Here is a 27,837-nt window from a genome sequence, read left to right as displayed (position 1 = left end):
ATGCAAAGCACCATCCCAAAGCTCCCTTTCTAGTGCCTCATAAGATCCATTTGCGAGACAGATTCAATATTGATATGCATCTTTTGCCAATAGGTTGCCTGCAGGAGACTACGAAGGACTTCCTTGTCAAAAATTCTTTCAAGATAGCTATGTCCTCGCTGCCCATGCACACAGAGTCACAGTGATGCCGAGGGATATTAACTCCCTTTGTCTTGTTAAATTTCGATACGACAAGACTTTTGAGCTTGTGCTTCTTTCCGACACGAAGATGAAAGAAATTCTTGAAATCCCTCCTTTGAGGGGAAAAGTTAAGGTCATAGATGTCACTCATTCTTGTGACACTGGCTCAATTCACAAACTAGAGACAACCAAGCCAGGGATCAAGAGCTGGAAGAGAGGTGGAGGAGGGATACTGCTATTGAAGATGCTTGTCACGTGATTAATCATAATAATGTCAAATCACTGCGTATCTTGGGCTCCTCCTTTTATGTCAGCCTTTTGATACGAAATAATCCGCAATACTTTCCTTTCAAAACATAGAGGACAGATTCTATTGAATCTACACAAGGAGGTCAATAATAAAGTTTTGCTGGCTGCCCTAAGGTTTACTAAATCCTTATCATCATCTTGATTCTCAAGTATTTTTCTTGCTTAAAGTGAGTGATATAAAGTTATTTTGTTATGCAGGCTGGTTTTATCAAATCTCCCATTACAGGTTCAAGAGAAAATTTATATTGTAGACCCCCTCCTTTCCACTATTATGACTTCATAGTAGATCACTTGGTGTATGGTTTGTAGATGTATGCCCGTGGTTTAGCTCCATTAGTTTTGATGTAGCTCAACTCCTCCTAATGGCATATCATCAAGAGTAAGTGATATGCAATCATAGTATAGTGATATTGATTTACTTTGTATATTTCCCTTCCCTTACTTCTCATATGCTTAATTGCCTTCTATTGTTTGCACTGGAGTTTAATTGCTTAAGATATGGAATTGAAGCATTGTTACTTAGCCAATTCAGTCAAAGGTTATCATGGCATCGTTAGATAGTATACACAATTCTTTTTTATATATCGGGAGAGAGAGAGAGAGAGAGAGAGAGAGAGAGAGAGAGAGAGAGAGAGAGAGGCTTTCAGTATTTATAACTATGAACTTGTGTGTGCAGTTCAATTAGAAAGTTCATAAGCAGTCTTGAGGCCATCACCTAAGACCTTGAGGTGTTAGACGGGACATCATTCTTGAAATGCAAAGTCCCTAAGCAATTTGATGGCCATAACTATGGGTGGAGAGTGTGCGACAACGCAATGTTGTTGCTACACTCTATTTTTGAATTGCCCTCAAGAACGGTAAGCACACACCTTTTTTTGGAAATGATATCTTAGTTTTCTTCCCTCTTCATTCTTTGATGGTACGTATTTGATTTTTCACTTTCATATCGAATCTGTTGTTGTTAGGCTACGCAGATTTGGATTTGCACTTGTTCATGGCTCGGATGATCGAGAACTTTATAAACAATATTTAGGATTGGCCTCCTCATGTCCTAGTTGTGTTTGTCTTACCTCCGCCACCACGGCCATCACCAAATTGACAGGGTAGTAATTGATCTTTTGGATGCTGAAGGATCTGAAGAGTAAACAGAAGAAATATAATAAACACAATCTTTCCCTCCCCGACAAATGCAAGCTTTCTCTTCCCAAACATCAAGCTTCATGGCCCCAAGAAGAGCCAAATTTCCCTCCCCAAGAACAACAAGCTTCCCCTCCCATTTCCAAGCCACATAGCATACTCCTAATTTTTTGAACAAAGCTGTGATCCAGTGTTAAAATGCAAAATATTTGACAATGTAAAAACGTATTGATTTTGCCTGTATTGTTCTTAGAAATACAAAATGCTTTCATGATTGACGTAAACAAGGCATTAATCCTTTGTAACTATTTTCCATCAGGAATACAAGAGGCTCTTTTTGAATATCTCCAAGATGCCTGTCACATATGTATCTCCCTGTTGTAATTATTCTTATGACATAGTTGGTTACACTAAGAAAACATGCGTGAAATTTTTGGTTAGTGATGATGCTGGTGAACTTTGTGCAAGAAGTTGAACAAATTCTCCTCAGGGGTTTCTTTAACATTAACATTAGGCTCGATCTCGGTTTCCAAAACGGAGCCATCTAAAAGATAGAAAGGCAGAAAAATGCATTAACACGCAAGCATCAGTGGACAAGCAACATTAAAGGACAAGAAAAATGCATCAACACGCAAGCATCAGTGGACAAGCAACATTAAAGGACAAGAAGAAAAAAAGAAAAATCAATATAACGCGATACAAGATATTCGAGATCCTTGAGAGGTAGCATATCGTGTTGTGGTGATTTGAATAGAAAAGTACCCCAATAGCACAATAATGCATTAATTGGTGACAAATGACATTAAAACTACAAAAAGAAAGAAAGATCATAACAACGTGATATGAGGCCATCAAACAAAATCATCATGCCCTTCTTGCGTTAGTGATTTGACACAGCCATCATTCAAACTTGCATTCTAATTATTTTTTTAAAAGGTGCAAAATTATGCATTAGCAAGTACCTAGAGACGTATAATTAAATGGGGCTTAAAAGTGGTAACGAGAAGAAAAAATTGAAATATTTGAACAAAGCTGTGATCCAATGTCAAAATGCAAAATATTCGACAATGTAAAAACATTTTGATTTTGCTTGTATTTCTCTCAAAAATACAAAATGGTTTCATGATTGATGTAAACAAGGCATTAATCCTTTGTAACTATTTGCCATTAAGAATACAAGAGGCTCTTTTTGAATGTCTCCAAGATGTCTATCACATATGTATCTCCATGTTATAATGATTCTTATGACATAGTTGGTTGCACCAAGAAAACTTGCTTCCTGGTAATGTCTTTACATGAAACACTCCTTTCTTTTCTCTTTGGTACCTATTTCCAGAAATGACAGTTGTATGTAAACAATAATGAGTATGGCATATTATTAAACTAAGAACTTTTTCAAGGTTAGAGTGATTGGCATACCTTATGGTCATTGAATTCGAACACATAATCATCAGGCACTTATAGGTCCTCTTCGTTTGCCAAGTCTGTTCTCACTTGACGTAGGGAGACGCTTGACCTAATATTGAGTATTGTCATCAATAACTCATGTTCAAACCATACCTCTAATAAGATTAATGGATTTTCAATGTCATCCCTGAAGATCAATTGCTACAAGATTTCCATTGACATAATGCCATCTTATATAATGAAAGGTTAAAATAAAATTATAAGAGCCAATCATAAATTTATAGACAATAGACTTCTGTTGGATTTTGCAAGTAACCCCATTTAATTCTTTCACATCCCAGTTTTGATCTAAGAAATCCAAGCATTTCTCTGATTTACAACTAAACATTGACAATGTTTTTCTCACCTCCTCGTCACATGAAAGAAGTCAACAAAAACATGCAATGGCATAAAGACGACGATTTCCAACTAACGATTTCCAACTGACGATTTGCTACATTTGGTCTCACACATCTTTGCAGGTCTTGGTATATCTTTAATATGAAGCACTCACTTGTTTCTGCAATGGGTATTGGCCATTCTGGACTTTTAAATGAAGGCAATGATAAACACTATGAAGGTCTGCTTAAGTCTTAATTCATCCCTTTGTTTTTCAAGCCCTAGAATAGTTTCCTTGTTGCTTAATAGCTTCCGTACACATTGCTCCATGGTTTGCTTAAAATGAAAGTTCTCCTTCTCAAACAGATCTCTTTCTAATTTTAGAACATTGCTTGTTACTTCCAAATGATGTGTATATCATAGGAGCCCATTATAGTTAAGCAAAGATGTCATATTCTTAAATGGGGGTGTGGAGTTTGTAAAAGGGTCTTTTGGATATAGCCTCCCATCAATCCATAAATCTATGTTTTTCTTCCCTTCCAACCTTAACATTTCTTGAGAAGCAATAGACAAAGTATTGGGTTCATTTCTCTTACTCAGAGGCTCATATTCACGTTCAAGCTCAATGTGCATGTTGTTAATGTCACTCCTCTCTGTATTCCTCCTTGCTCTTGATCCCTTTGCCATCATCTTGATCCACTTTGTGTTTCTCTTTGCTCTTGATCCTCCTGATAGCAAAATTAGAATGGAAATAAAAAGGCATCAAAATAGGAAAAAGAAGTAAACTATTGAACTACTTTTGGATGATATTGGTTCAAATTTTGAGAAATATGCTATTTCGGCGTCCAAGTAAAATTTATGAGCCATTAGACTTCAAAAACTGGCTAAATCATAAATGTACTTCACTTTTCACGTAGTTTGTACTACATGAACAAAAAAACATGATTGAAAACTTCAAAAACTGATAGTATTCTATCATTCTTTATCTGCATTTAAGAATAGGAATATATCTTTTATATCTTAGAAAGTGGAGAGAAAATACATCAAAATCAGTTTCATCTTATTTTTTAGACTTTTTGGATTATCTCTCTCTAAGCTGAGTTGGCACTTCTTAGAGGGCGCAAAGTTGAGTCCAAAATTCTCCTAATGGTTGTAAGAGCGGCATCAAAACCGTGAGTGGCTAACACTGTGGTGGTGAGGATTGATGATCTGCTTTTTAAAAGAGAGAGATAGAAACATCGAGGTGAACAAGGAGAGTTGGCAAGGAGGACCAAAGAGTGAGGATGAGGAGTGGCTTGTTAGAGAGGTTAAAGGTGGGCATGGAAGATGATTCAGACTATGTGAAAGGGGCAGATGAGACGGAAGGGGGCGGGCTATTATTAGACAAAAGGGGTGAAAGGAGGGTGTGTGTGCGGGACGGACGAGGGAAGGAGAGAGAAGACACTAAGGGGAAGCCGTGGAGGAGAGGAAGAGGAAGACTTTGTCAAGTGAATGGAAACAAAATACCTTTTTTTGGTTGATGGTGGTCAGAGGGGTGATCTATGGTGAGGGAGAGACAACAGGGGGAGCCTCTGGTGATAAGCCTTGATCCTAGAGCCATCAACCAAGAGAAGAAGCATGACTTCCAAGGTGTGGAGTTGTACAACACCGTGAGGAAGAATTTGGTGGATGAGGAATGGAGCTTCCCAAGTAGGGATGAGCTTCTTGGCCCATTTCAAATAATGAGCTTGGTAGAGCAGGGCAAGCTGGCCTTCCTGGAATTGGGGCTTACTGAGATGTTGATCATGCCATGCTTTTTGTCAATTTTGTTCCACCTTCAAAACTTAGTTTTCCAATGCCCTGGTTTCATCCAAGAGGGTCAAACAAAGTACCAAAGCACTGTTGGTGTGAGGGTCATCCTGGCAGGTGGTCCCGGCTCAAAATTACCCTTGGTTGAATTCGAAGGGAAAAACGGCCTCCAGACTATGGGACGAGCTGAAAGGGACTATGGCGTGTTGTGGCTTTGAAGGCAAATTGGTAAGCCCACAAAGTCACAAGGAGGGCCCCCGACCAGTGACTAGGGTGCTATGTCACATCTTGCGGAGTAAGTGGCAGAGTACTTTGTTGGTGCTTTCCGCCTACCCCATTGGCCTAGGGGTAATAAGCACATGAGTTGCAGTGGAAGATCTTAGCTACTCAATAGGGTGGTGATGACTTCATTGACAAAGTGGGAGCATCTATCCCACTGGTGATTTCCAAGGGGCAACCAAAGCGGACAAGGATGTGCTTGTATAGGAACCAAGCCACTGTGTTGGCCGTGCAATCCTTGGTGGCTTGGTCTTCTACCCACTCGGTCGTGTAATCAATGGCAATGAGAATGTATCTACACCGGCTCAGGTATGCCACTAGGTTGATGGGCCCCATGAAGTCAAGACCCCATTTCTCGAGCGACGGAGATCTGGAGGGGCCAATGATTCTAACAGGTGGGTTTGGGTCCACACCATTGATAAATATCACAGTATTTTGGCAAATTGAATGGAATCTTTGAACATTGTGGGCCACCACAGGCCATGTTGGAACACAGAAGAGTGCCCAAGATGTGGTAGTGACAACCACCAAGGCTAGAGTGAGCATCTTCGACCAGGTGAGGCACTTCATGAGGACTTACACACCTACGTAAAACACCATCATGACCAGCCTTGTAGAGTTGGCCAACTATGATTTGGAAGGGTCGGCTCTTCACCAAAAGCCAATGCTTGTCCTTGGGACCAGCGCCACAATTGGAAATTGTTATGTGGAAAGCAAAGCAAGGAGATCCCCATACCGGTTGGGGGTAGCATCAACTTTGAAAAGGAAACTATCGAAAAGGTCATCATCAATACATGTTTGCAGGCTCCCCAGTGTTGATGCGGGAAAGGTGGTCCGCCACCATGCCGTTTTGTTTGCTCGGTAGGAGGAGGATCTCAAAGTCAAATTCTTGGAAGAGCAGCAACCACCTCCAGACACGACCAGCCACCTGGGGTTTATTAAGAAGATACTTGAAAGTGTGGTGGTCCAAGATGACGACAATGTGGGAGCCTAAGAGATGGTGTCAGAACTTTTGGAAAGCATAGACTATAGCCACGCCTTCTCGCTCAACTGTGATGTAGTTTTGTTCAGCAGGTGTGAGAAGGTGGCTGCCATAATAGATTGGTTTGTCCATTTTGTATTCCGCACTAGGCTAAGTCAGGACCATGCCCACTATAGTGAGGCTTGCATTGATATGAACATGGAAGATGTTCGTCCAATCTAGGGGAATGAGAATTGGGGCTTTGGTGAGGAACTTTTTAAGGTAGGAGAAGGCAGTAGAGGCTGGGTTAGACCATTAGAATATGGTGGATTTCCTTTGGGGCTGATTGGAGGAGGAAGGTGAAGGATTGAAACGATTTTATTAGGGTCGAGAGCCAAGTCTTTGAAAGAGATTATGTGACCTAGGAGGGTGCCTTGGACCACTAAGAAATAACACTTAAAAGGGTTGAGGCGTAGCCTAGAGGAGGGACACTTGGCAAAAACCAAAGCTAACTGAGAGAGGTGTTCAAGAAAGGCCTCTAGCCTAGAGACAAGGTGAGTGCATGTGAAATTTGAAAAATCATCAATGAAAGTATGAAGAAAACTGAGGAGGTTTGAAGATGTTGGGGAGACGAGACATTGGAATGTGGTCGGAGGTACTCCTTGAAGATGTTGGTGATGATGAGACATTGGAATGTGGCTGGAGGTACTCCTTGAAGATGCTAGTGAGACGAGACGTCGAAATGTGGCCAAAGCATTACATAGCCCAAAAGGCATCTAATTATAGACATAGGTACATAGCCCAAAAGGTATCTGATTTGTAGACATAGGTATCCCATTGTGTGACGAAAGCTATTTTGGCACGATCAACCGGGTGGATGGTGACTTGGTTGCATCCGCTGAACCCATCCATAAAGTTATACACAGGGCATGACATCCTCTAAAACTGGACCCATGAATGGAAGGGGAAATCCATCCTTGATGGTTACTTTGTTGAGAGACCTAAAGTCCACACAGATATGGATCTTGTTGGTCTTCTACCTGGGTGAGATGACCATGGGGGAAAGCAAGTCAGAGTGTTCCACGAGAGAGAGATGATTTTTGCATCCTCCATACTTTGGGTTGAGCTTGTTGACCCACCCTCGAACGAGTCGGATGCCCTCTTGGAGAGGTACGATGTGGACACCTTTGTCGATTGGAACACCTTCTAAATCCTTGTACGTCTACGTAAAGACATCCTTAAAAGATTGGAAGAAGGTGATAGCTTGCTTTCCAGGAGGGTGATAGCTTGCTCAAGGAGGGTGGAGTGGTCCCACGGCCAATAGGCTAACAGGATTGGACGAGGCTCTTCAGAAGTGTCGGGATTGAATTCTTTGATGAGATCTTAGCAAGATGAATGGTTAAGTGGTTCATCGGATTCAGCTGCTTTGGAGAGGAGAGTGGGGTTGTGGGCCGGCCGGTGGTAAATTGGGAAGGTGCCATAGTGGTCTTCCATCAAGGACTTAAGAAACTCCGCCCCACTGGAAAAGTTGGTGCGTCCTCAGACAACTGTGGTGGTGCTTCCTGCTAAGTCAGGGAGGTAGGAGTTGGATTGGAATTTGGGAGCTTGTCATCCTTGGGAAAGATATTTGACCATCTTGCTCTCCTAGGCCTACAACCTCATAGTGCTCATCAGAGGAAGGGTTGGCGGATTCATTTGGTACCTCTGTGATGTCCACCATGTAGGATGTCAGACCTTCTTCTACCTAGAGCCAGTTGAGGAGTTCCAAGTCTATGGGAGATAACACCTTCGTCATGGTAGAGCCACGATATCACAAGAGAAGGGGTTGCAAAAGATGCGAGAGCTACTGTCGCACCACAGATTCCTTGATCCAAGCCTTCCTCCAGTTTTAGCTCCTGTGGGCCATGCCCTTAAGGAATCCATAATCGATCGGAACCCCAATCATGTAGGACACCTGTACTCCAAAGCCATGGATGACCAATGAGTAATGAGTAAGCCTCTCTGACTTCAGGAAGCTAAATCACCACAAACTCCAGGAGGAACGGAATCCCCTGAAGAATAACATAGTGACATTTTCTACTAGGCCGATGGGGTTTACCTCCCGTTGGTCAGTCTGAGCACAGAAGTTGGCTGGTCGTGTCACCTTGAGACCTACTACATGGATGGCATAATATTCACCCAGAGCCACCATTGACTATTGCTCCAAAAAGTGGGGTACCATGAATCTCCATAGAGAGGCAGGGGCTCCGGTAGTCAGTGAGGTAGAGACTTGTACGGAGGATACCCATGCAACCAACAACACCTAAGGGGAGAAGAAACCCACCATACAACTAGAATTGGTTATCGTACCATTGAGTTGCTCCATGAGTGTACTAAGACATTGGCGAACATTGGGGCTAATCTAGAGAAGATCAAAGAGGTTTACTGACATTGTGTTTTCCTTGAGTAGATCCTCCATGAAGAAAGGTGTAAGGTATGGTTTGGGATTTGGTAGGGAGAGTGTAGGTGGTTTGTTTGACACAAAGGGTAGTGGAAGAGGTCTTTGAAGGCTTGCAAAGAAGGTCTGATCTATGACTATGTAGGGAAGTGGAAGAATGGTATCACCAGGCTTCTCCCTTGGTTCTCTTTAGGCATGGCCTTCCTTTGTGATCGGGTGACCATGATGGCAAATGGTTGATCCTCGTGAGTGTTTGTTGTTGGTGTGATGAACACAGTGTGACGGACAAGGGTGGGAGAGGGAGGTGGGCAAGCGAATATGGGATGTCCGACAGAGACTAAGTGGGTGGTCGGAGCTGGAAATGTGAAGTCAGAGGAAGTGGATGCCCGTTTGCTAGGGGCAATCCTAGGTATGACGATATTTGGATTTGGGGAAATGCCTACAAGGCAGAGCATAGTGGCTATCATATTGCCCACATCTGTAGTAGTAGCAGAGGACATGGTAATTGTGGGGTTGAGGAGGATGAGGAGGACGGTTCATGGGGGCTATTGCCATGGTGGATAGTGTAGGAGGATTAGGGATGAGTGTGGTGGAAGGTAGGCCACCTGAGGGGTGGGTTGGCAAGGAGGAGGTGTAGCAATGTGGAAGGTTTGTGGAATAGCTAGGGTAGTTGTAGCATAATGGGCAAGGTTGGGGGCTATCGAGGCAGAATGAGAAGTTTGCTTTGCTACTGAAGTTGACGGAACACTTTGTCGTCATCTTCTCCTTTTTCACAGAAGGAGCAGTACCTCCTCTTTGGGCATTCTTGGACTTTGTGTCCAGGAAACTGGCATATAGCACATCACAGGCCCTTCTTAGCTTCTTGATGAGTCTTCAATTCTTCAATCTTCCTTTTGAGTTGGAGTAGGGTACTTTCCTTGCTCGGAGGTTTCTGGCTCACTTTGAGTGCTTCCAGCTCCCACTTCAACTTAGCCACCAGGTAATCTGATTGTGTCACTGTTGGATGTACATAGCCCACATCATGCTCAAACATGAGTCGTGCATTCTCAAGCTGAGAGACTAGCTCTTGAAATTCCAACAATGTAGTTGGTGTGGGCCAACTCTCTCGAAACTTCTATTGGGGGTGGACCTGGGTAAGGCCTGTGTCACCCCATGAAGTCACCAAGGTAAGTCAATAAGCGGGACACCAGCACTATGGTCCGTGTGATGAGTTTTGACACCCTCTCCCTTGGCAGCAGTTGTAGTTTCCCCAGCTCTTGGAGAATGAGGTACCAGGATGGAAGGTGCAGAGGAAGGTGTCCTTCAGAGTGGTCTAGTCTGCAAAATGGTCACGTGGAAATTGACTGAACCACTTATCTATAGAGCCTTATAGAGTGGACAGAAAGAGCACCAAGAAGCATCCTCCCGCTCAAGGCTGCGACTGTTGCATATTGAGATGAAGCATCAAACGCGGTCATCTACATCCTTAGTGGATGATCCTTTGAAGGTTGGAAGCTTGACATTAACTCGGCCCAGCACTGTGGAAAGGGGTTCTGCACTAGGAGGATTGGCTAGACCAAGAGGGTTGGCTTGGCCTCCAACATTATTGCCATGAGTGGGGTTACCAAGGTCAGCTACCATGGGAAGAGGTGGAAGGGAATTCCTAGGTGGTACGTAACCGCAAACCGCTTCTGACTATGGCTACGTATTGAGAGAGGAATCTTAGATGATGGGCTGACTAGACTACCATGAGAGCATGTGTTGGGCATACAGAGAGGACACAGAAGTAAGGGTGAGCTAACAGGACTCCAAGTTACGAGAAACCCACCTAGCATGTTGTAGTAGGGTTGGTTGCCTCTAGGACACTAAGTGGTGGGCTCTTCTATATGGACAATATGTCCGGGGTCCTCAATACTCACGAGACGGACACAAAAGACAGAACATAGTACAACACAAAAAGAGATAAGGCTGCAAAAGAGGATGAGAACACTTACACTACTATGAGAACACTGTTACAATTCCATCACTATACCGCGCAAACTCAGCAAAGGTCACAGTGAAGAGGATGGCACATAGCTCAAGATGAAGGCAAGTGACTGCAGAACACAGACTACGAGGTATAAGAAGAGATGTCAAGGGTGGTCCAGGAGTCCTATGCGCATCCTTTAGGATGAGTCGAGGGACAATATAACCGTGCAATTGAGTGGATGGCATCTTATATCTTTGGAAAGATGCCCTCGGGGTGAAGGCCTTAGGTAGAATCTCCTATCCCCTGGGAGATGCCGTTTGAGTGACAGTGCGACGGTGGCCTTTGGTGGTTGTTGGAGTGTTAGTGTGCAGTGCCTTCAATGTGATGATGCATCACAGTGGCCTTTGGTAGAATCTCTACTGCTTCTAGCTGGTTCCTCTAAGCTGAACCACTATGGGCACCCTTTGGTGGTTACATTATACATATGTATGTATGTATGTATGTATATACATACATATATGTATAATGTAAGCTGGCCCACTATGGGCACCCTTGGTGGTTACATTATACATATGTATGTATGTATGTATATACATACATATATGTATACACACACATACATACATAAATCTATATGTATATATACATGTGTTATACACACACACATACATATGCGTGTGTGTGTGTGTGTGCGTGCGTGTGTGTGCATCTGTGTGTATAAACATATATAAATATATACATACATACATGTGTGTGTGTGCGTGTGTGCGTGTGTGTGTTGTTGAGACTAAACTCAGCACCAAACAATCACAATCACCACCTGACTTTTCAGCAAATAGCATTAACATACGTTATGAACAGCACCATCATAATCTCAGATTATCCATACACTCACAAACTATTTAACAACATCACTACAAACAATATTCATCATTATAGAATATCAAACAACAGATAACACATCCTTGAAACATCAGACAAAACTCCCAAAACAACAATCCAACTACACAAACCTCACGCAAACGGTTATGAACGTTTCTTCATGTTCCATGAAATACGATTACATCTATATATAGATTTCAAAATGATGTCCCCTGAAATCTCACGTAATTGACTAAAGTTTAAAAGTACTTAACTAGATTATGTAAAACTTCAAATTTTACACCCAATGGCTTAAAAACATTTGTGACCTGAACCCACTCTAAACTACTATAATGTTGAACAATCAAGAAACTACTTTTCAGTCACAGACTTTGCTTTCATTTGATTATCTACTTGGCCTGTCTGATTATCTTCCTTTACTACTTCAGCTAAATCCACTTGAAAGTTTGAAATCTTGTCGGCTACATCAAGAACAGAAACTAAATTAACAGCATACTTTTCTAGACTATCAAGTTCCAATCTGACAAATTTCACACTTTCTGCTTCCATTTCAGATTTATGTAGTCCTTCATTGTCTCCTTTCCCCTGCAAAACCAGTAAACTTAAAAGATCTTTGACTCTCACCAGACAATGTGTCATCTATTCCCTAATAGCTTTTCAGTGAGAAAAGAGGATCTTCCCACATGGACTTCTCAGGTGGTGTGATCTGTAAGGGTTCTGGGTTGTCTGTTATCTGCTTCATCTGCAATTTAACATTCTCCTCTTCAAGATCTTTAATGTGTGCTTTGATAGAATTAATTTCATCCTTATAAAATTTATCAGCAAATGCTTCCCAAGGCCTTGTCAGAACATTGTTAATCCTATCTTTAATTCCTAACCATATCATATTTCTTGTCTGCAAAACAGCTCTCCTTTCATTGTAGCCAGATCTGTGCTACTCATGAATACTCCTTCTACATCAATTTCCTCGTCATCTACCATATTTCTCAACTGGTCCTGAACCTTCTTCAATGCTGTAAAGCTGCTGCAACAAAATTTCATTAGATGAAGTCAATTTAGCATTTTTCTTGCTCAGCTCCTCCAATTCATTGGAAAAAGAAATTTTTATCTCTGTAAGCCAATCTGTCAAAATCATTTCTGTCTGAATTTTTGCTTGAGCTTTCTGTTGCCATTTAACTATCTCTGCATCATACTTCTGCTTCATTTTCACAGAAAGCTTCTCCTGAACTTTAATCTTCTCTTCCAACTCCTTCACTTTCTGATTCTTTGTATCCTGCTTTGTTAACTGTTGTTCCAAAAGCTGCACTTTATCCTCTAGTTCCCTCTTCTTCCTTTTGTCTATTTGAGCATTACTCTATTGCTGGAGAAGGAAATCATCCATTAATTTCCAAGCCTTTTTAGCTTCTTCAACAGTAATCTCCTTTGGCATCTCTATAGTTTGAAAACTCAAAAATTCAAGTTTTCCTAAAACTCCAGTATCTTCTGACCTAACAAATTTGCCCCTATTCATCTTCAGCTTCAGACCTTTCTTTTGAACTGATCCTGGTGTCACAACTTCGTGTTTTGTCATTGCCTATTCAAAAGGTGCTAGGAATAAGGGATCTTCAATAGCCTTATGGCTTTTTAACCACCTTGCTTGACTCCTCCACTGAATATCCAGCTTCAATAAGAGCTGACTCCAGCTTTTCACCATCTAACACTTTATCTATCTTCCAAATCTTAATGCAAATATTAGGTGGCTCTCCATCAAGTTTATCCCTTGTTCTTTTTGTTGTCTTAGTGTATGGTGTTCTCTTTGAGAGAAATTTTTCTCCATGCATAAATTCCAAATGTTTTACTCTGTGAAACAGAGCGCCCAATACTCGCCCATTCTTGAACTTTTATCCACTTTTCTTTTGTCCTTTTCTCTGATCTCTGACATGATCTTTTGGTACAAAATATGTGCCCATGCAACAGTTTTGCCCTTCTCTACAGTGTATAGGTAAGCATAATTCTTATCTAATATATATTCTGATTTGATCATTTTCTAAAAACCATTCTAACTGCAGTCTTCTCTCAGGATCTTGCACTTTCTTAACCACATAATATTTATGCGTGGTTTCTATACTGCTAAACTCCTTGTCCATCGCCTTTAATGGTGCTCTATCAAAACGGGTTTCTCCTTCCATAGAGAGCTTGAAGACATATGAGATCAGCTCCACACTCACAAAAACATTAGTTGAATAAACCCATCACCTACTTGTAAAAATCTAAACTGCTGGTTAGCTTGTTTATTCCCCTTCCACATGTCCCATGGCAATTCAACATAGTCTAACAGACCCACTTTTTGCAACCATGACCTATGCTGAGAAAGGGTAAGGTCTAAGTGTACCTTGAAGTCCACAAACGCAATCGCTGCCTCTGGTTTAACAGGAATTACTTCCACAGAAGCTGCATCATCGTCTGAAGGCGCATATGAATGCATATATATATATATATATATATATATACATACATATATACATATCTATATACATATATGTGTGTGTGTGTGTGTGTGTGTGTGTGTGTGTATATATGTATATATATAGATATATGTATATATATATATATGTATATATATATATGCATATATATATATATATATATATGTGTGTGTGTGTGTGTGTGTGTGTGTGTGTGTGTGTATATATATGTGTGTGTGTGTGTGTGTGTGTGTATGTATGTATGTATATATATATATGTACACACACACACACACACACACACACACACACATGTGTGTGTGTGTGTGTGTGTACATATATATATATACATACATACACACATATATATATTTATATGTGCACACACACACACACACACACACACACACACACATATATATATATATATATGTGAGTATATATATATATGTGTGTGTGTGTACATATGTACGTATATATATATATACGTACATATGTACATATATATATATATATATACATATACATATATATATACATATATATATATATACATATATGTATATATATATACATACATATATATATATATATATATATATATATATATATATATATATATATATATGTATATGTATGTATGTATGTATGTATGTATGTATATACATATATATATACATATATATATATGTACATATATATGTATATACATATATATATATGTATATATATATATATGTACATATGTGTGTGTGTGTGTGTGTATAATATACATATGTATGTACGTATGCATACATACACATATATTCATACACTTACATATAGATGTGTGTGTGTGTGTGTGTGTGTGTGTGTGTGTGTGTATACACACACACACACACACACACATACATACAATACACACACACACACACACACACACACACACACACACACAAATGTGTGTGTATCTATATATTTACACAAATATATATGTGTGTGTGTGTTTGTATCCTTTCTATCCATCCCACTTTTGACTTTAAAATCTGGGATATATGTTGTTATCCTCCACAAACCTACAAGAAATTGATGACTTCATTAAAGTTAGAAAGCCTTATAGCTTAAAGAAACATGGAACCAATCAATAGGGGATCAATAGGTTTCGAGAGAAAGCCTATAATGGATGTAAACCACTAGATGGATTGAGGTGGTGGGGACAACACACACATGCACAACAACATATTTATAGTACACAATAAAAATTAGTACTCTATCAACTTTACTAACATGGGTTTTAGGTATGCTTTTGATGATATCTGTGTTGAGGAGTACTCAAAAAGGGCTAGATGCTAGATGCTAAGTTGTGAGGTATACATTTGACGACATGTATGTTACATACTACTTAAAAAGAGCTAGATGTTAAGTTAAGCTTCTACAACAACATCACACCTCATCTACTAAAGAGAATACTTCTAGCAATAAGGCATCTAAAAAAGAAGTCACTAAGTCTCTCCACCAATAGCAGGCAACACACTAGCGCCATCTCGCTACCACCACCTAATCCTTTTTGCCTAATCCTTCTTCTTTTACCAAAACATATAATAGTACTAACCTTCACAAAGGTCAGTCACCTTCAAGGATATGTTTGAAACTCATTTGGACTCCATATTATTACTTCCAAGTAAAAAACCTTGCACTCATATAACTAGACACAATATCATGTCCATTTCATACCACAGAGAAGTTTGGGACAAGCCTCACCAATGCTTAACCCTTTACAAAGGTTGATCACCTTCAAGGATATGCTTGAAACTCATTTGGACTCCATATTGTTACTTCTATACCAAAACCCATTGAACTCATAACTAGGCACAATATCATGGCCATTTCATACTATGGAGAAGTTGGGACAAGCCTCACCAATACATGGATACAGAAAGGGAGAATGTTGAACTCTATGTTTAAAATGTCAACATATTTCATAATGTGTGAAACACATTTAGAAAGCTCTTATTTTTGTTTGTACACAATGAGCTTATGGTTAATGGTTATAATGAGAAAAACACACTTAGAAAGCTATTTATTTTAGTGTTTACACAATGTGGTGAATGCTAAATGTTAAATGTTGTGAATGATTGTTATGTGTGCAAAACACACTTAGAAACACACTTTACTTTTTTTCTTGCTGAGTGTGCTAAATGTCAAATGTATCAATGGGAAGTTAGGCTTACAACACCTTTGTAATGAAACCTAGAAATAGCATGTACATATCTTCAAAATAATATACTAAGGATGGGTAGCTTAAGACACTTATCTATGGGATGCAAAGTGTTTATAGAGCATTGTATATAAGTCAAGTTTTGGATGATAAAGACACATTCCCATTGTGAAAAAGTGAGTTTTTGTTCTCTTCATAGGTTTATATCTTTAGGCAACATATCACTTGCATGTATGTATACATTCTTTCAAATATATTGGGTAATTAATATCTCTCGTAAATGTAAAATTGTAAATTTCCTGATAAAAAATAGGTGCACTCTAGTGATATCATACATTTTTTTTAGTGATGCCTTGCCATGGATTATAGCATTCATGACTTGTGATAACTTTTTCAAAGTTGTAACTTTGCTTCCCATTGCAGTGTGTTTGGGCTTGTTTCTTTGTTTCAGTGTGCATTGAGATTCCCCATTGTGTCATCCTTCTAGGCGAACTTCAATTTGAGCTATGTATAGGTGCTCGATCCCATCCTTTGATATAATATACCTTTTGTCCCATTATTGTTGTCAATGTGTAAGCCATTTCTCTTTGGAGTACTTTTCTTTTGCAAGGTCTTGCATTATACTACGTATTGACTCTTTTAATGACCTTATCACCATCCCTAACTCAACATTCTCTTAAAAGCTAACACATTGGGCCATGTTAAAGAACTCTCCTAGAGCTTTCTAGCCAATGAAGAGTTTGCCACAATGCTTACTTGATTGTACCACCAAAATAAGAGCTTCATACGTTATGCCTTGCAATGCTTACTTGATGCACTACTAAAACAATCCTAATAATGAGCTTCATACTTTGTGGTTCATGCACGATGCAATGCTTACTTGATGGCATCACCAAAACAATCTTAACAATGAGCTTCATGCTTTTTGGTTCATGCATGCTAGTAATCACCTTGAACATTGCAACACCCAAGTTTGGCTTAAGTGCACTCATAATAAGGATCTTTTTTACAACACCATCAATCCATCCATTTTCTAAGTTCTTAGCCCTTAACTTGCCAACAAGGAGATTTCTCCTCTCTTGTGATCCACTACTTACCTTTAAAACTTTGTTGTTTGCACTGTTAACCTACAACCTTGGTAGAGGTTGAAAAGCATGGTGAAGGAGTCAACGTACACTATCAACCTACACCCTTAGTAGAGGTTGAAAAAGGTCAAGGAGTCTTGAAGGCTCCAAAATTCCATATTTGGCCACATTCTTGGAATGTGAAGGAGCTAGGTTGCTTATCATCAAGCGTTTGTTATTCTAGCACCAAATCTCATTGGCCAATTCCATTCTTTCCACACAAAGCTCCTCCCATTACTTGGAGATCATCTTAATCATCTTGGCAATATTGTATTGTCAAGAAGCTCTTTGAGCCTTGATGAGTTTGTAGTTCATCTCTATTTGTCCTTCATCAAATGTATCAATGGGAAGTTGGGCTTACAACATCTATGAGATGTAAGCTCACAGTAAGAAGCAACATATACTAGGGATGGGAACCTCGGGATGCCTTCCTATGGGAGGCTAAGTGTACATATAGAGAGCATTCTATATAATTCAATTTTTGGACAATGAAGGCACACTCCCATTGTGAAAACATCGTGAGTGTGGGAGCGAGTTGGGAATGGCTTTCTTGCTTGTGTGAGTGCTCTCATGCACTTCTGCTATCTTCCCAATGCTTGTTAAGCCATCTACAAACCATGTAGCTCCATAATAAGCCATCATTTGATGTTCACATATGTGTGTGGGGTGTTTGAGTTGCTACTCCTCAAAATGGGGGCCTTACATACATGAGCTAATGGTGGAACAATGAAATCTAATAGGGCATGGCTATAACCATCTACATGAGCTAATGGTGGAGCAGTGAAATCTAATAGGGCATGGGTATAACCATCTACATGCAAAGTGGCGTGGAGGCCTCATGTTTAGGTGCTACATCTCATAAAAAAATCTCAATTCTTAAGGGTGGTTTGGAGCTACTGGGCCTATGGAGTTGTCACTTCCTTAGGTGAGTCTTTTCAATGTATGTTTGGTCATTATTAATAGAGCTGTAGCAAAAACCATACTAATTTGCACACGACCTATGAGGATAGGCCAAAATTGTGGATGTGGGGGTCGAATCCAAGGGAGTGAGCAACTAAGGGGAGAAATTGTGGGGTGAGAGCCGAGCAAAAAACTTGTTTTACAACCTTAGCTTAGCCACAACATGAGTGTTAGTGTCCTTTTTCTCAGTGAAGATAACATATTTAGATCTTGAAAGTGTATTGATCTTGAAATTCTTTTCAACTAATGTAGACAATGCATTTTATTTTTATATGTAGAATTATTTTTTCTCAAATTGTGAATTATTTTGTTACACTTTTCATCACTTTGTTTTGTTTTTTGAGTTTGGGTCAACTAGGCACAGATGTGTCGTTAAACTCGAAAGCACAGATGTGTCCCGTTAAACTCGAAAAGCACAGATGTGTCCCGTTAAACTCGAAAAGCACAGATGTGTCCCGTTAAACTCGAAAAGCCGACGCTTTTGTCGATTCGACTAGTTGAAATTGCTTTTAGCTTTTATTTGTCAAATTTTGCCAAAAAAAAGTAATTTCTCAAAATTCGGATGAAATTGCTCGATAAGGGATAGTGAGAGTATGTAAAGTGTGCGTATGTGTGCAGGGGTGACCTTGCTCATCCGGCGATGGCGATCTCCACTTCTCTACCTGCGTTTCGCGCCATGGCTATCTGTAGCCTCGTTTGCTTCCTTTTCTTCGTTACACTACGGTTTCCCTTCGCCATGGCCAGCGCTTCTGATCACAAGTACGCCAAAGGAGATCCAGTCCCCCTCTACGCCAACAAAGTTGGTCCCTTTCAGAATCCAAGGTAACTCTCAGAAACCGTAAAATCTGTGTTATGCTTGGCCAAACCCTGGTTGAAGCGCTATTGCTGTTCTTGGCGCATTTTGCAACTGTCGGCGCGGAAAAAAAATTGAAGTTTTTTGAGCATCGATTTGCGCTTCTCTTAGCCATGGCCCCCTTCTTTGAGCTTTCCGCCCGCATCTAAACCAGTTCTCTGAATATATACATAACATCAAAACGTTTCTCTGCTCATCTGCAGGAATTCTAATCTGCTTCGTTTAGGGATCATTGTTTTTGGTGTAGATCCATGCTTTGAGCTGGTGGATCTATGTAGGACTCTCTATGAAGATGCTGGAACTGTCCTTCGCAGACCCTTGCTTTGTACTTGCCTCACAGCTGGGTGGTCGGCAGAGTGAAGATCCCGCATGTTCAATTGGCCTGCTCAAAAATCAAGAATCCCAATCTCTTCGATTTGCGCGCCACCAAGCCTCACCCGTTGCTATCAGCCTGGAATGCCATCAATAATCTTCTGCATAATCTGACGTGCAGAGTGACTGAAGCCTTCGCCTGTTACCATCACCCTGGAAGATGTGTACAGTAGAAGCCTGTTGCCATCACCCTGGAATATTTGCCTTTGCCTCCTTCCAACTATGACGGCCGGGAAAGGACATAAGGAGTCCTTTCCAGGGTCTCCTGGCTGTTGCTGCCGGTTGCCTCTCCTCCAGGGAAAGGACTCCTAACATCCTTCCCTACTCCATGTTGGTCTAGCATCTTACATATATAGTAGTCATCATGCTTTTCGGCACCCCCGACCTGTTGGTCTGGACTCTAGGAGGCTCAACCCCTGCCAAAAAGTATGTACTTCTGCACTTGACAATCTTACAAGCTGGCATTACTGCAAGGGACGATTAGAAGCGCTGTTTTGGAAGCCTTTTGGCACGTGCAAAGGGTGTCTTTTGCTGCTACTCACAATTTGCCATGTTATCTTTTATGAGCAAATTTTTGATGTTGCTCATGGCAGAAAGGTTGACAGCTTTTTGCTGCTGCTCAGGATTTGCCATGTCAGCATTTGTGAGCAACTTTTTACAGTTGCTCGTTTTCCATGGCAGAAAGTTTGACAGGTCCTTTCTCTGCCCTTCCCACGAAGCTCCCGCTTGCAATAACGTGACATTGTTATGCTAGAATTTTGCTTTGTGTGGTTTCCAATCTTAACATCGTGAGTTGTTGCACCCTCTCCTGAAGAAGGAAGGGGAGATCGCCTTGTATCACCTACTTAATTATTGCATCACATCTTTCAATGGAGTCTCCAGTAGTATTGGCACTATTCTTATCTGTGACTTCATGCTATGAGACCTTGCACCCTATTTTGACAAGGAAGGGGTTTGGATTTTGCATGAGAACGATATAGCAAGCAGTTCTGTGCAGGCTGCTTCGTCTCTGAATTCAACTTCCAAGCGGAATAAAAGTCATGACCTTGCTCAATCGGTGTTGGTTGTAATGGTAGATTTGGTAGCTGGGCTTCTGTGGTTCAGCATCCTATTTTTGCACATGACTTATACATTGAGACCTTCAAGGGGGGGGCAAGAAGATGGGGAGGATTCATATTATTTTTTCATTTTTTGCACTAGTGCTTTCCTTAATGTGTTAAGGCCAATTTATGACTATGTTATCTGACTATGATGCAGTGAGACCTACAGATATTTTGATCTACCCTTCTGTCCTCCAGGTTCCACTTAACTCTTCAAATTTTTCTAATACATAAACACCTGTTCTTGCATGAGCTTCTCCTTTAATGTGGAGATTTTACTTGGAATTGAAAATTGCAGCTCAGGTAACCGAAAAGAGGGAGGATCTTGGGGAAGTCCTTAATGGAGACCGCATGGTGCATGCAAAGTATGAACTAAATTTCAGAGAGGACAAAGAGTCGGAATCTTTGTGCAAGAAGACACTTTCCAAGGAAGATGTCCGTGTTTTCCGTGAGGCAGTAAAGAAAGATTATTATTTCCAGATGTATTATGACGACCTGCCTATCTGGGGTTTTGTGGGAAAAGTTGATGAACACGAGATGAAGTACCTGCTGTACACACATGTGCACTTTGAAATTCTCTACAATGACGATCGGGTGATAGAAATCAGTGTAGCCACAGATCGCAGCTACACTGTCGATATAACAGAAGATAAAGCAGTGGAAGTTGAGTTCCGGTATTCTGTTAAGTGGAAAGAGACAGACAAGCTGTTTGACAGACGCATGGAGAAATATGCCAAATACTCTTTCCTTCCTCAACATCTGGAGATCCATTGGTTCTCCATTATCAATTCCTGTGTGACGGTGCTTCTTTTAACTGGTTTCCTTGCAACCATTTTAATGCGGGTGCTCAAAAATGACTTCATCAAGTAAGTGTGCTGGTCATGAGTTTGGTTTCTGCTTACTACCATCGTAGGATTGATACACAACCTTCCCTGCCCATGTGATGCGAACGGGCAGGGAGTTGAACGGCAAGGGAGGTTGCCAGTCTATCCCTGATGGCAGGCCATTTGGATGGTCCCCTGCTGACAAGTAGTTGTGTATCCAGCCTTTCTTTGAGTTTAGGAAGGAATGTTCTACGTTTGAAGTTAGAATAATGTAAGCCCTTTATGATGTTTCACTTTCATTTACTTTCAAGGTTGAGATTTAGTGATTAGGCATTAACTTTAGGTATTCACGTGACGAGGAGACGGCTGATGATCAAGAGGAAACAGGTTGGAAATACATTCATGGAGATGTGTTTAGATATCCTCCTCATAAGTCGCTTTTCTGTGCTGTGCTGGGAAGTGGCTCTCAGTTACTTGCTCTGTGAGTTATCATTCGAAGCTTCAGCAGTTGCTATAACTAGCCAAAGTTCAATAGCAAACTTTAATAAAATGGGTTTGTATGTCTTGCAGAGCCATTTTCATATTCATGCTGGCTCTAGTAGGTGTCTTCTACCCCTACAACAGAGGTGCGCTTTATAGTGCCCTCGTCATTATATATGCTCTCACATCAGGCATTGCAGGTTACAGTGCAGCTTCCTATTACCGGCAGCTTGAAGGAGTCAATTGGGTGAGCATTCATGCCATACGCTTTTTGACCCACTTTGTTGCTTTTGGATCTTTGTTAAATTTACTGGTATTTGAATATATGCAGGTGCGCAACTTGCTACTTACAGGCTTCCTGTTTTGCGGTCCTTTGTTCTTGACCTTTTGTTTCCTGAACACTGTAGCAATTGCATACAACTCTACTGCAGCATTGCCTTTTGGCACCATTGTTGTCATCCTTCTCATATGGGCACTGGTCACATCTCCTCTACTGGTTTTGGGAGGGATAGCTGGTAAGAATAGCAAGACAGAGTTTCAAGCTCCTTGCCGAACGACAAAGTTTCCAAGGGAGATTCCTCAGTTGCCTTGGTACAGAGGAACAGTTCCACAGATGGCAATGGCAGGCTTCTTACCATTCAGTGCAATTTATATTGAATTGTACTACATTTTTGCGAGTGTTTGGGGCCACAAAGTGTACACAATCTATAGCATTCTCTTCATCGTTTTCATAATCTTGATCATTGTGACAGCATTTATCACAATAGCGTTGACGTATTTCCAACTAGCAGTGGAAGATCATGAATGGTGGTGGAGGTAAGAGCTTTTCTTTTTTTGATACTCGGCTATGTTTTTTACTCAAATAATGGGGTCTTATGATTATTCAATCTGATCACCTGCATGTTTTGGGTGCGGTACTGTTCTTTTTAATGGTTTTATCCATTAATTGAAGTGAGGGATCCAGGTCTTTTATGCTGCAAAACAGATAAGCAAGCCCACCACTATCCAAAAACACATACACACCCATATATAGTCATGCAGCAATAAACCTCGTGCCCTCCCCCCTGCCCCCTTCCTGCTCCTCTCTCTCTCTCTCTGCATAGCAACAACTCTCTCCTTCGTCTTTAGTCTCTCTCCTCCATCTAGTGGCGTATTCAGTCACACAGTTTGGGCTGCTTTCTATTTTTGCTGGATATGGAATAGCTATGATCTAGGTTGCACCTTTCCCATGCCATTATGCTGCCAACACCACTGGAACTACTGCCGACACCAACCTAGACTTCTCCTTCTCCTGGATCCAAACCTTCTATGTCACCTCAGGGAGTAAAACCGATTTAAAGCGCCCTTGTTTGGAAATGCAAGAGAGAGAGAGAGAGAGAGAGAGAGAGAGAGAGAGAGAGAGAGAGGAATGGTTAAGCAATTGTTACCCTATAAATGGATGAGCAAGGATGATGTGGTTATCCATTTGGGGATCCCCATAGCGGCACTTAAAATTAGAGCTGTAGACTTGAGTGACCTCTTGGCTAGAGTTCATAAACAAATCTTCTTGTGGAAGAACATACGTTGGCAAAATCATGCTTATTAACTTTATCCTCCTTGTCTTTCTTAAAAACACAGATGCGTCTTTTAATTGTACTTTTCTATCAATCCCTTTGAGTTGTACTGTAGAAAACCTTAATACAGATAGGATTTTCTGCTAGCCCACTTCTTGCCCAGGATTTCCATAGAAAGGGTTTGTTGGCTATCTCATCATGCAACAATAGCTACATTCAGAGAACTCCTGAGCCTGAGGCCAAATGAACATCCACGTCCTATAGCACTGAAAGCCCTCAGAGTTTTCTTGTTATGGGCAATCCACTCACTCATTCAGGTTTTGTGTCAGTAATAAAAGCACCTTTCTTCAAAAACAGTCTGTCTTAATATCTCTTAGCTTAGGCATTAAAAAGCCAGTAGGTAAGTCGCAAATGGGCACATATCCCAGCCATGAGGGCTTGTGACTGGGAGAAGTCCCGGGTTTAAATCCCTTCAGGCCTCATTAGTATTGTGGCTCCTTTGCAACCGCAAGTTGTAATGCCTTCAGGCAGGAGACTGAACCACCGCCGGGCAGATACCAAACCTTGTGTTCTGTTTGTTGAGGATGGCCTTTTACCTGCTGGTTTGCAACATTCAGTAATGGTCTCTGCGTGCTGCAGCGTGTCACTCCTGCACTTTTTACTGGCGTATTTGCTCTGTTACGTCCTGGGCCCTGGCCGCCCAGGCCTAAACATTATTGTGGATATGCTTATGTATGACATGCCGTCAGTGGAGTTGAAAAAGTCTGCTTGATTGACTTGATTATATCTTGGATAGACAAGTCAGTAGTCTAATTCATAAAACCTAAGAACTGATTGACTTGGGGAATGTGGCCTTTTACCTGCTGGTGTGCAGAATTCATTAAAGGTCTGTCTGCTGCTCCCTGTAACTACTGCACTTTTTTATGGCATATTTGCTCTGTTTTGTCTCAGTACGAAGGCCTTTGTGTGAATATATGCTCTTATGTGTGTGTGTGTGTGTGTGTGTGGAGTGCGGGTGTGAGAGCATATCTTGATACAGAGTTCTACATCCACTATTGGGCACTGATGACGTTAGTGGGGATGTCGTAGTATCTAGTCCATACTATGCATAATGGAGTTGAGAGTTATATAGTCTTGTGGGTTGACTACCATGAGTATATAACATGCACGTTCCTAAAAGGTGAATTTGGGCATGTTCCTGGATTCATCTAGGTATATTATTTCATTAACACATCACAATGTATATGGATATATATGACACGTTGTCAATGGAGTTGAGAAAGTCTGCTTGATTGACTAATTATATCTTGGAAAAATGCCAAGCATTCAAAAGACAAGTCAGTAGTCTAATTCATTGACAAGAAACCTAAGAAATGAATTGACTTGGGGAAACCAATACGAGCAGTGAAACTTGGCTTCAAAACCTTCTTGGCCTCTTGGTTTGAAACAGAAAAATGGGGGGACAGTTTATATCATCAAAGCCTGCTCCATCTACTGTCGCTTTACTTCTGTTTGAATCCTCACCTCCAAGTATTAGTCATGTGTCTGTGGATTCCAAATTTTTGTCGAGTACAATTTACCATATTTTCTACAACCTTCTAGTTCTCCTGAGTTTGGGCAGTGGCTGCTCAAGTCTGGATTGAGATATATTATTATCTCAGGCTGAATAATCCCTAGGTCACTTGATGCATCAATTTAATCTTAACATCTGATGGTGGTTTAACTGATATTTTTTGAGTACTTGGAAGGGTTTTTTTTGGAATAAATGCTTTTTTGCAATCTATCATAGAAATTGCTATAGGCTTCTATTCATCCTAGGAAATTTTTCCATACATTTTTAATGGTGGGTCAATGTTTTCTGCAGGTCCGTCTTGTGTGGGGGCTCAACTGGCGTCTTTGTGTTGGGCTACTGCTTTTACTACTACTATGCTCGCTCAGATATGACCGGTTTCATGCAGACGTCCTTCTTTTTTGGATACATGACATGTATATGTTACGGGTTTTTTCTTATGCTAGGAACAGTTGGATTTCGAGCCTCTTTACTTTTTGTTCGTCACATTTACCGATCTATCAAATGTGAATGAAACCAACCTTATGTGCCGGTTGTGGTGGGCTTAATGATGGAATGTGATCTCTCTTTTTGGATAGTACTGTTGTACCAGGCAATGTGTTGGAGCCAGGTAATGCACGCAAGCAGGTGACACGCATAGCAGCATGGGTTGCTGGTTCATGCAAGATCTTATCTTTCAGAGAAAAGACAAGACAAACACTATACAGTTTGCTATGTCATGCTATTGAATGCCTTGCCAAGGCACAGGAGTCGCATAGTCATAATGTCCACGAGGGAGTTACTGGAGGAATTAATTGGAATCTAATTCTTTACCTTTGATAGAGACCACCTCTGTTTCTACTTCTAGAATTTTTGCTTATAGAGCTATAAACCTAGTTTGATGTATTTAGATGGCATCATGTCTTCAAGAGAATTTTCAGTCAAAGATATCATTCAAAAGTTATTTTCAGGCTCTTTTATACATTACACACGAGTCACATAGTCGTAATGTCCATGAAATTTAGGTATATTTGTCTTTGATAAATACCTTCTTCTTTCTACATACAGAAGGTTTGCTTATAGAGGCGATAAACTTTGGTCAAATGTTCTTAGATGGCATGATTCAAGAGTTTTTTCACTCAAAAGTTTTCAAATGGTATGATTCAAAAGTTATCTTCAAGCTCTTTTATGTGTTAGAGAAGTTTTCTTGCAAAGATCTTGAATAAGCTAGTTTGATAGCTCTCAATCAGGTTGACTTTTTGGGGTGGTACAGCAAACCTAGCGTTCATGTTCCTCATCATTGGCCTGTATTCAAGAGATGATGTTTTGATCACCATTTTTACTTCCGCAGTTTTCAATGAAATTGCTCTATACTCTATTTTAAGATTACTGGAGGTTTTATTTGGCAGAGTACCTTGAGGTTTTCCTAATGGTGTTAAAAAACTTGGGACCATGCTGAGGTTGCTTGGAAGTATGTAGAGACTTTTGGACACCAGGCATTTTATTGGTAGAAGTCTTATAGAAGAAATTAGGTTAGCTATTCTTTATAGACCTTGATGTTGTAGTGATAATAGTATTCTCTAGGACATATAGTTATATTTGAGAGCTCTATTCTATTGTGTTTCTCAAAAGGAGCTTTTTGTGAGCGTTACTAAGTTTTTGCTTTCTTCTTCAAAGGATTGTTGTCTATTGAAGCCCATTTGAAGGAATTTGTAAGGGAATATTTGCTATTCAAGTTGAAGTGTTAAGGGATGCAAGGTAGTGCAAAATGATGATTAAAAGGAAAATGAAAATGAAGCTTGAGAGGGGTCTTACCAACTAGTGGGTCGTGTTTATGCAACTTTGTCTCTTTTATGTGATGAAGCTTCTTTATGGAAGTTTTACTGTGATTTTGTCATTGCATGCAGACGATTGCTTGACTAACTTTGTGATTCCATGGAATTTTTTAAATTTACAATGAGTTTAGGAGAAATTAATTCCTCATTCCATTCTTATTGTCGTTGCTCTTCATCCTTGAAGTTCTTATAGAGCACCAACAAATGTTAAAGTCTTTCATCATTTAAGTTAAAAGCTAGTGGAATGAAACACATCTGAACTGTTTATTCTACATCTGATATATTCATAGAACTATTGGCATTGCTTCTATTCTTGTTGTGCCTCTAAAAAGACTTTGGAGGTCTATTTGTACTTGGTTTTGTAGAGCCTTTGGATTTAAATTAGAATCCATTCAAGGGATCTTGAGTCTATGGACCTTTCCTGCTCCAAGTTTTATAAACTGAAGCTACTACTAGCCTTTGTTCTTAAACCCTACATGATCCTCTATGAGACCATATGATGTAGTCTTGATCTAGTAGTGTTAGATAATCTGTCTTTTGGTTTATTAGTTCAAACAATCATTTTTTGTGTAAGCTTCTTTTATATAATATAATCTTATTGCCACTTTTTCCTTGTTTTTTTTTAAATGCTAGTCCTTCAAATTTAGTTGTAAACCGAGGTTGCTTGATTTTGGTGGATTGAAAATTTCGTAGAATTCCTATTGCAAGATTTATAGGTTCAACGTGTAAACCTCTTGAATGGATGTCTCTAAGTGATTGAGATTTTTCTTCAAAGCTATGTTACTCTGGATAGAGGACATAAGCTACAATGCACTAGGTGGCCTCCCCATGCGACTATCA

The 27,837-nt window shown here is 40.4% G+C and overlaps 1 protein-coding gene across 1 annotated transcript; it reads left to right on the top strand.

Moving 5' to 3' along the window:
• The first annotated feature begins 19,006 nt into the window (after positions 1-19,006).
• On the top strand, positions 19,007-26,149 carry LOC147627111 (transmembrane 9 superfamily member 2-like). Its single transcript, XM_086815692.1, has 7 exons — positions 19,007-19,253; positions 20,914-20,954; positions 21,055-21,622; positions 21,924-22,061; positions 22,151-22,307; positions 22,392-22,876; positions 25,478-26,149. The coding sequence occupies exons 1-7, from the start codon at positions 19,072-19,074 to the stop codon at positions 25,695-25,697; spliced, it is 1,791 nt and encodes a 596-aa protein (XP_086671818.1). The 5' UTR covers positions 19,007-19,071; the 3' UTR covers positions 25,698-26,149.
• Positions 26,150-27,837: the final 1,688 nt, after the last annotated feature.

The sequence above is a fragment of the Cibotium barometz genome, chromosome 21 (genome assembly GCF_041138505.1).
Source record: "Cibotium barometz isolate CiBa-2024 chromosome 21, ASM4113850v1, whole genome shotgun sequence".
NCBI classification, from domain to species: Eukaryota; Viridiplantae; Streptophyta; class Polypodiopsida; order Cyatheales; family Cibotiaceae; genus Cibotium; species Cibotium barometz.
Note: the sequence above shows the minus strand (reverse complement) of the source record. Positions and strands in the feature narration are given on the sequence as shown.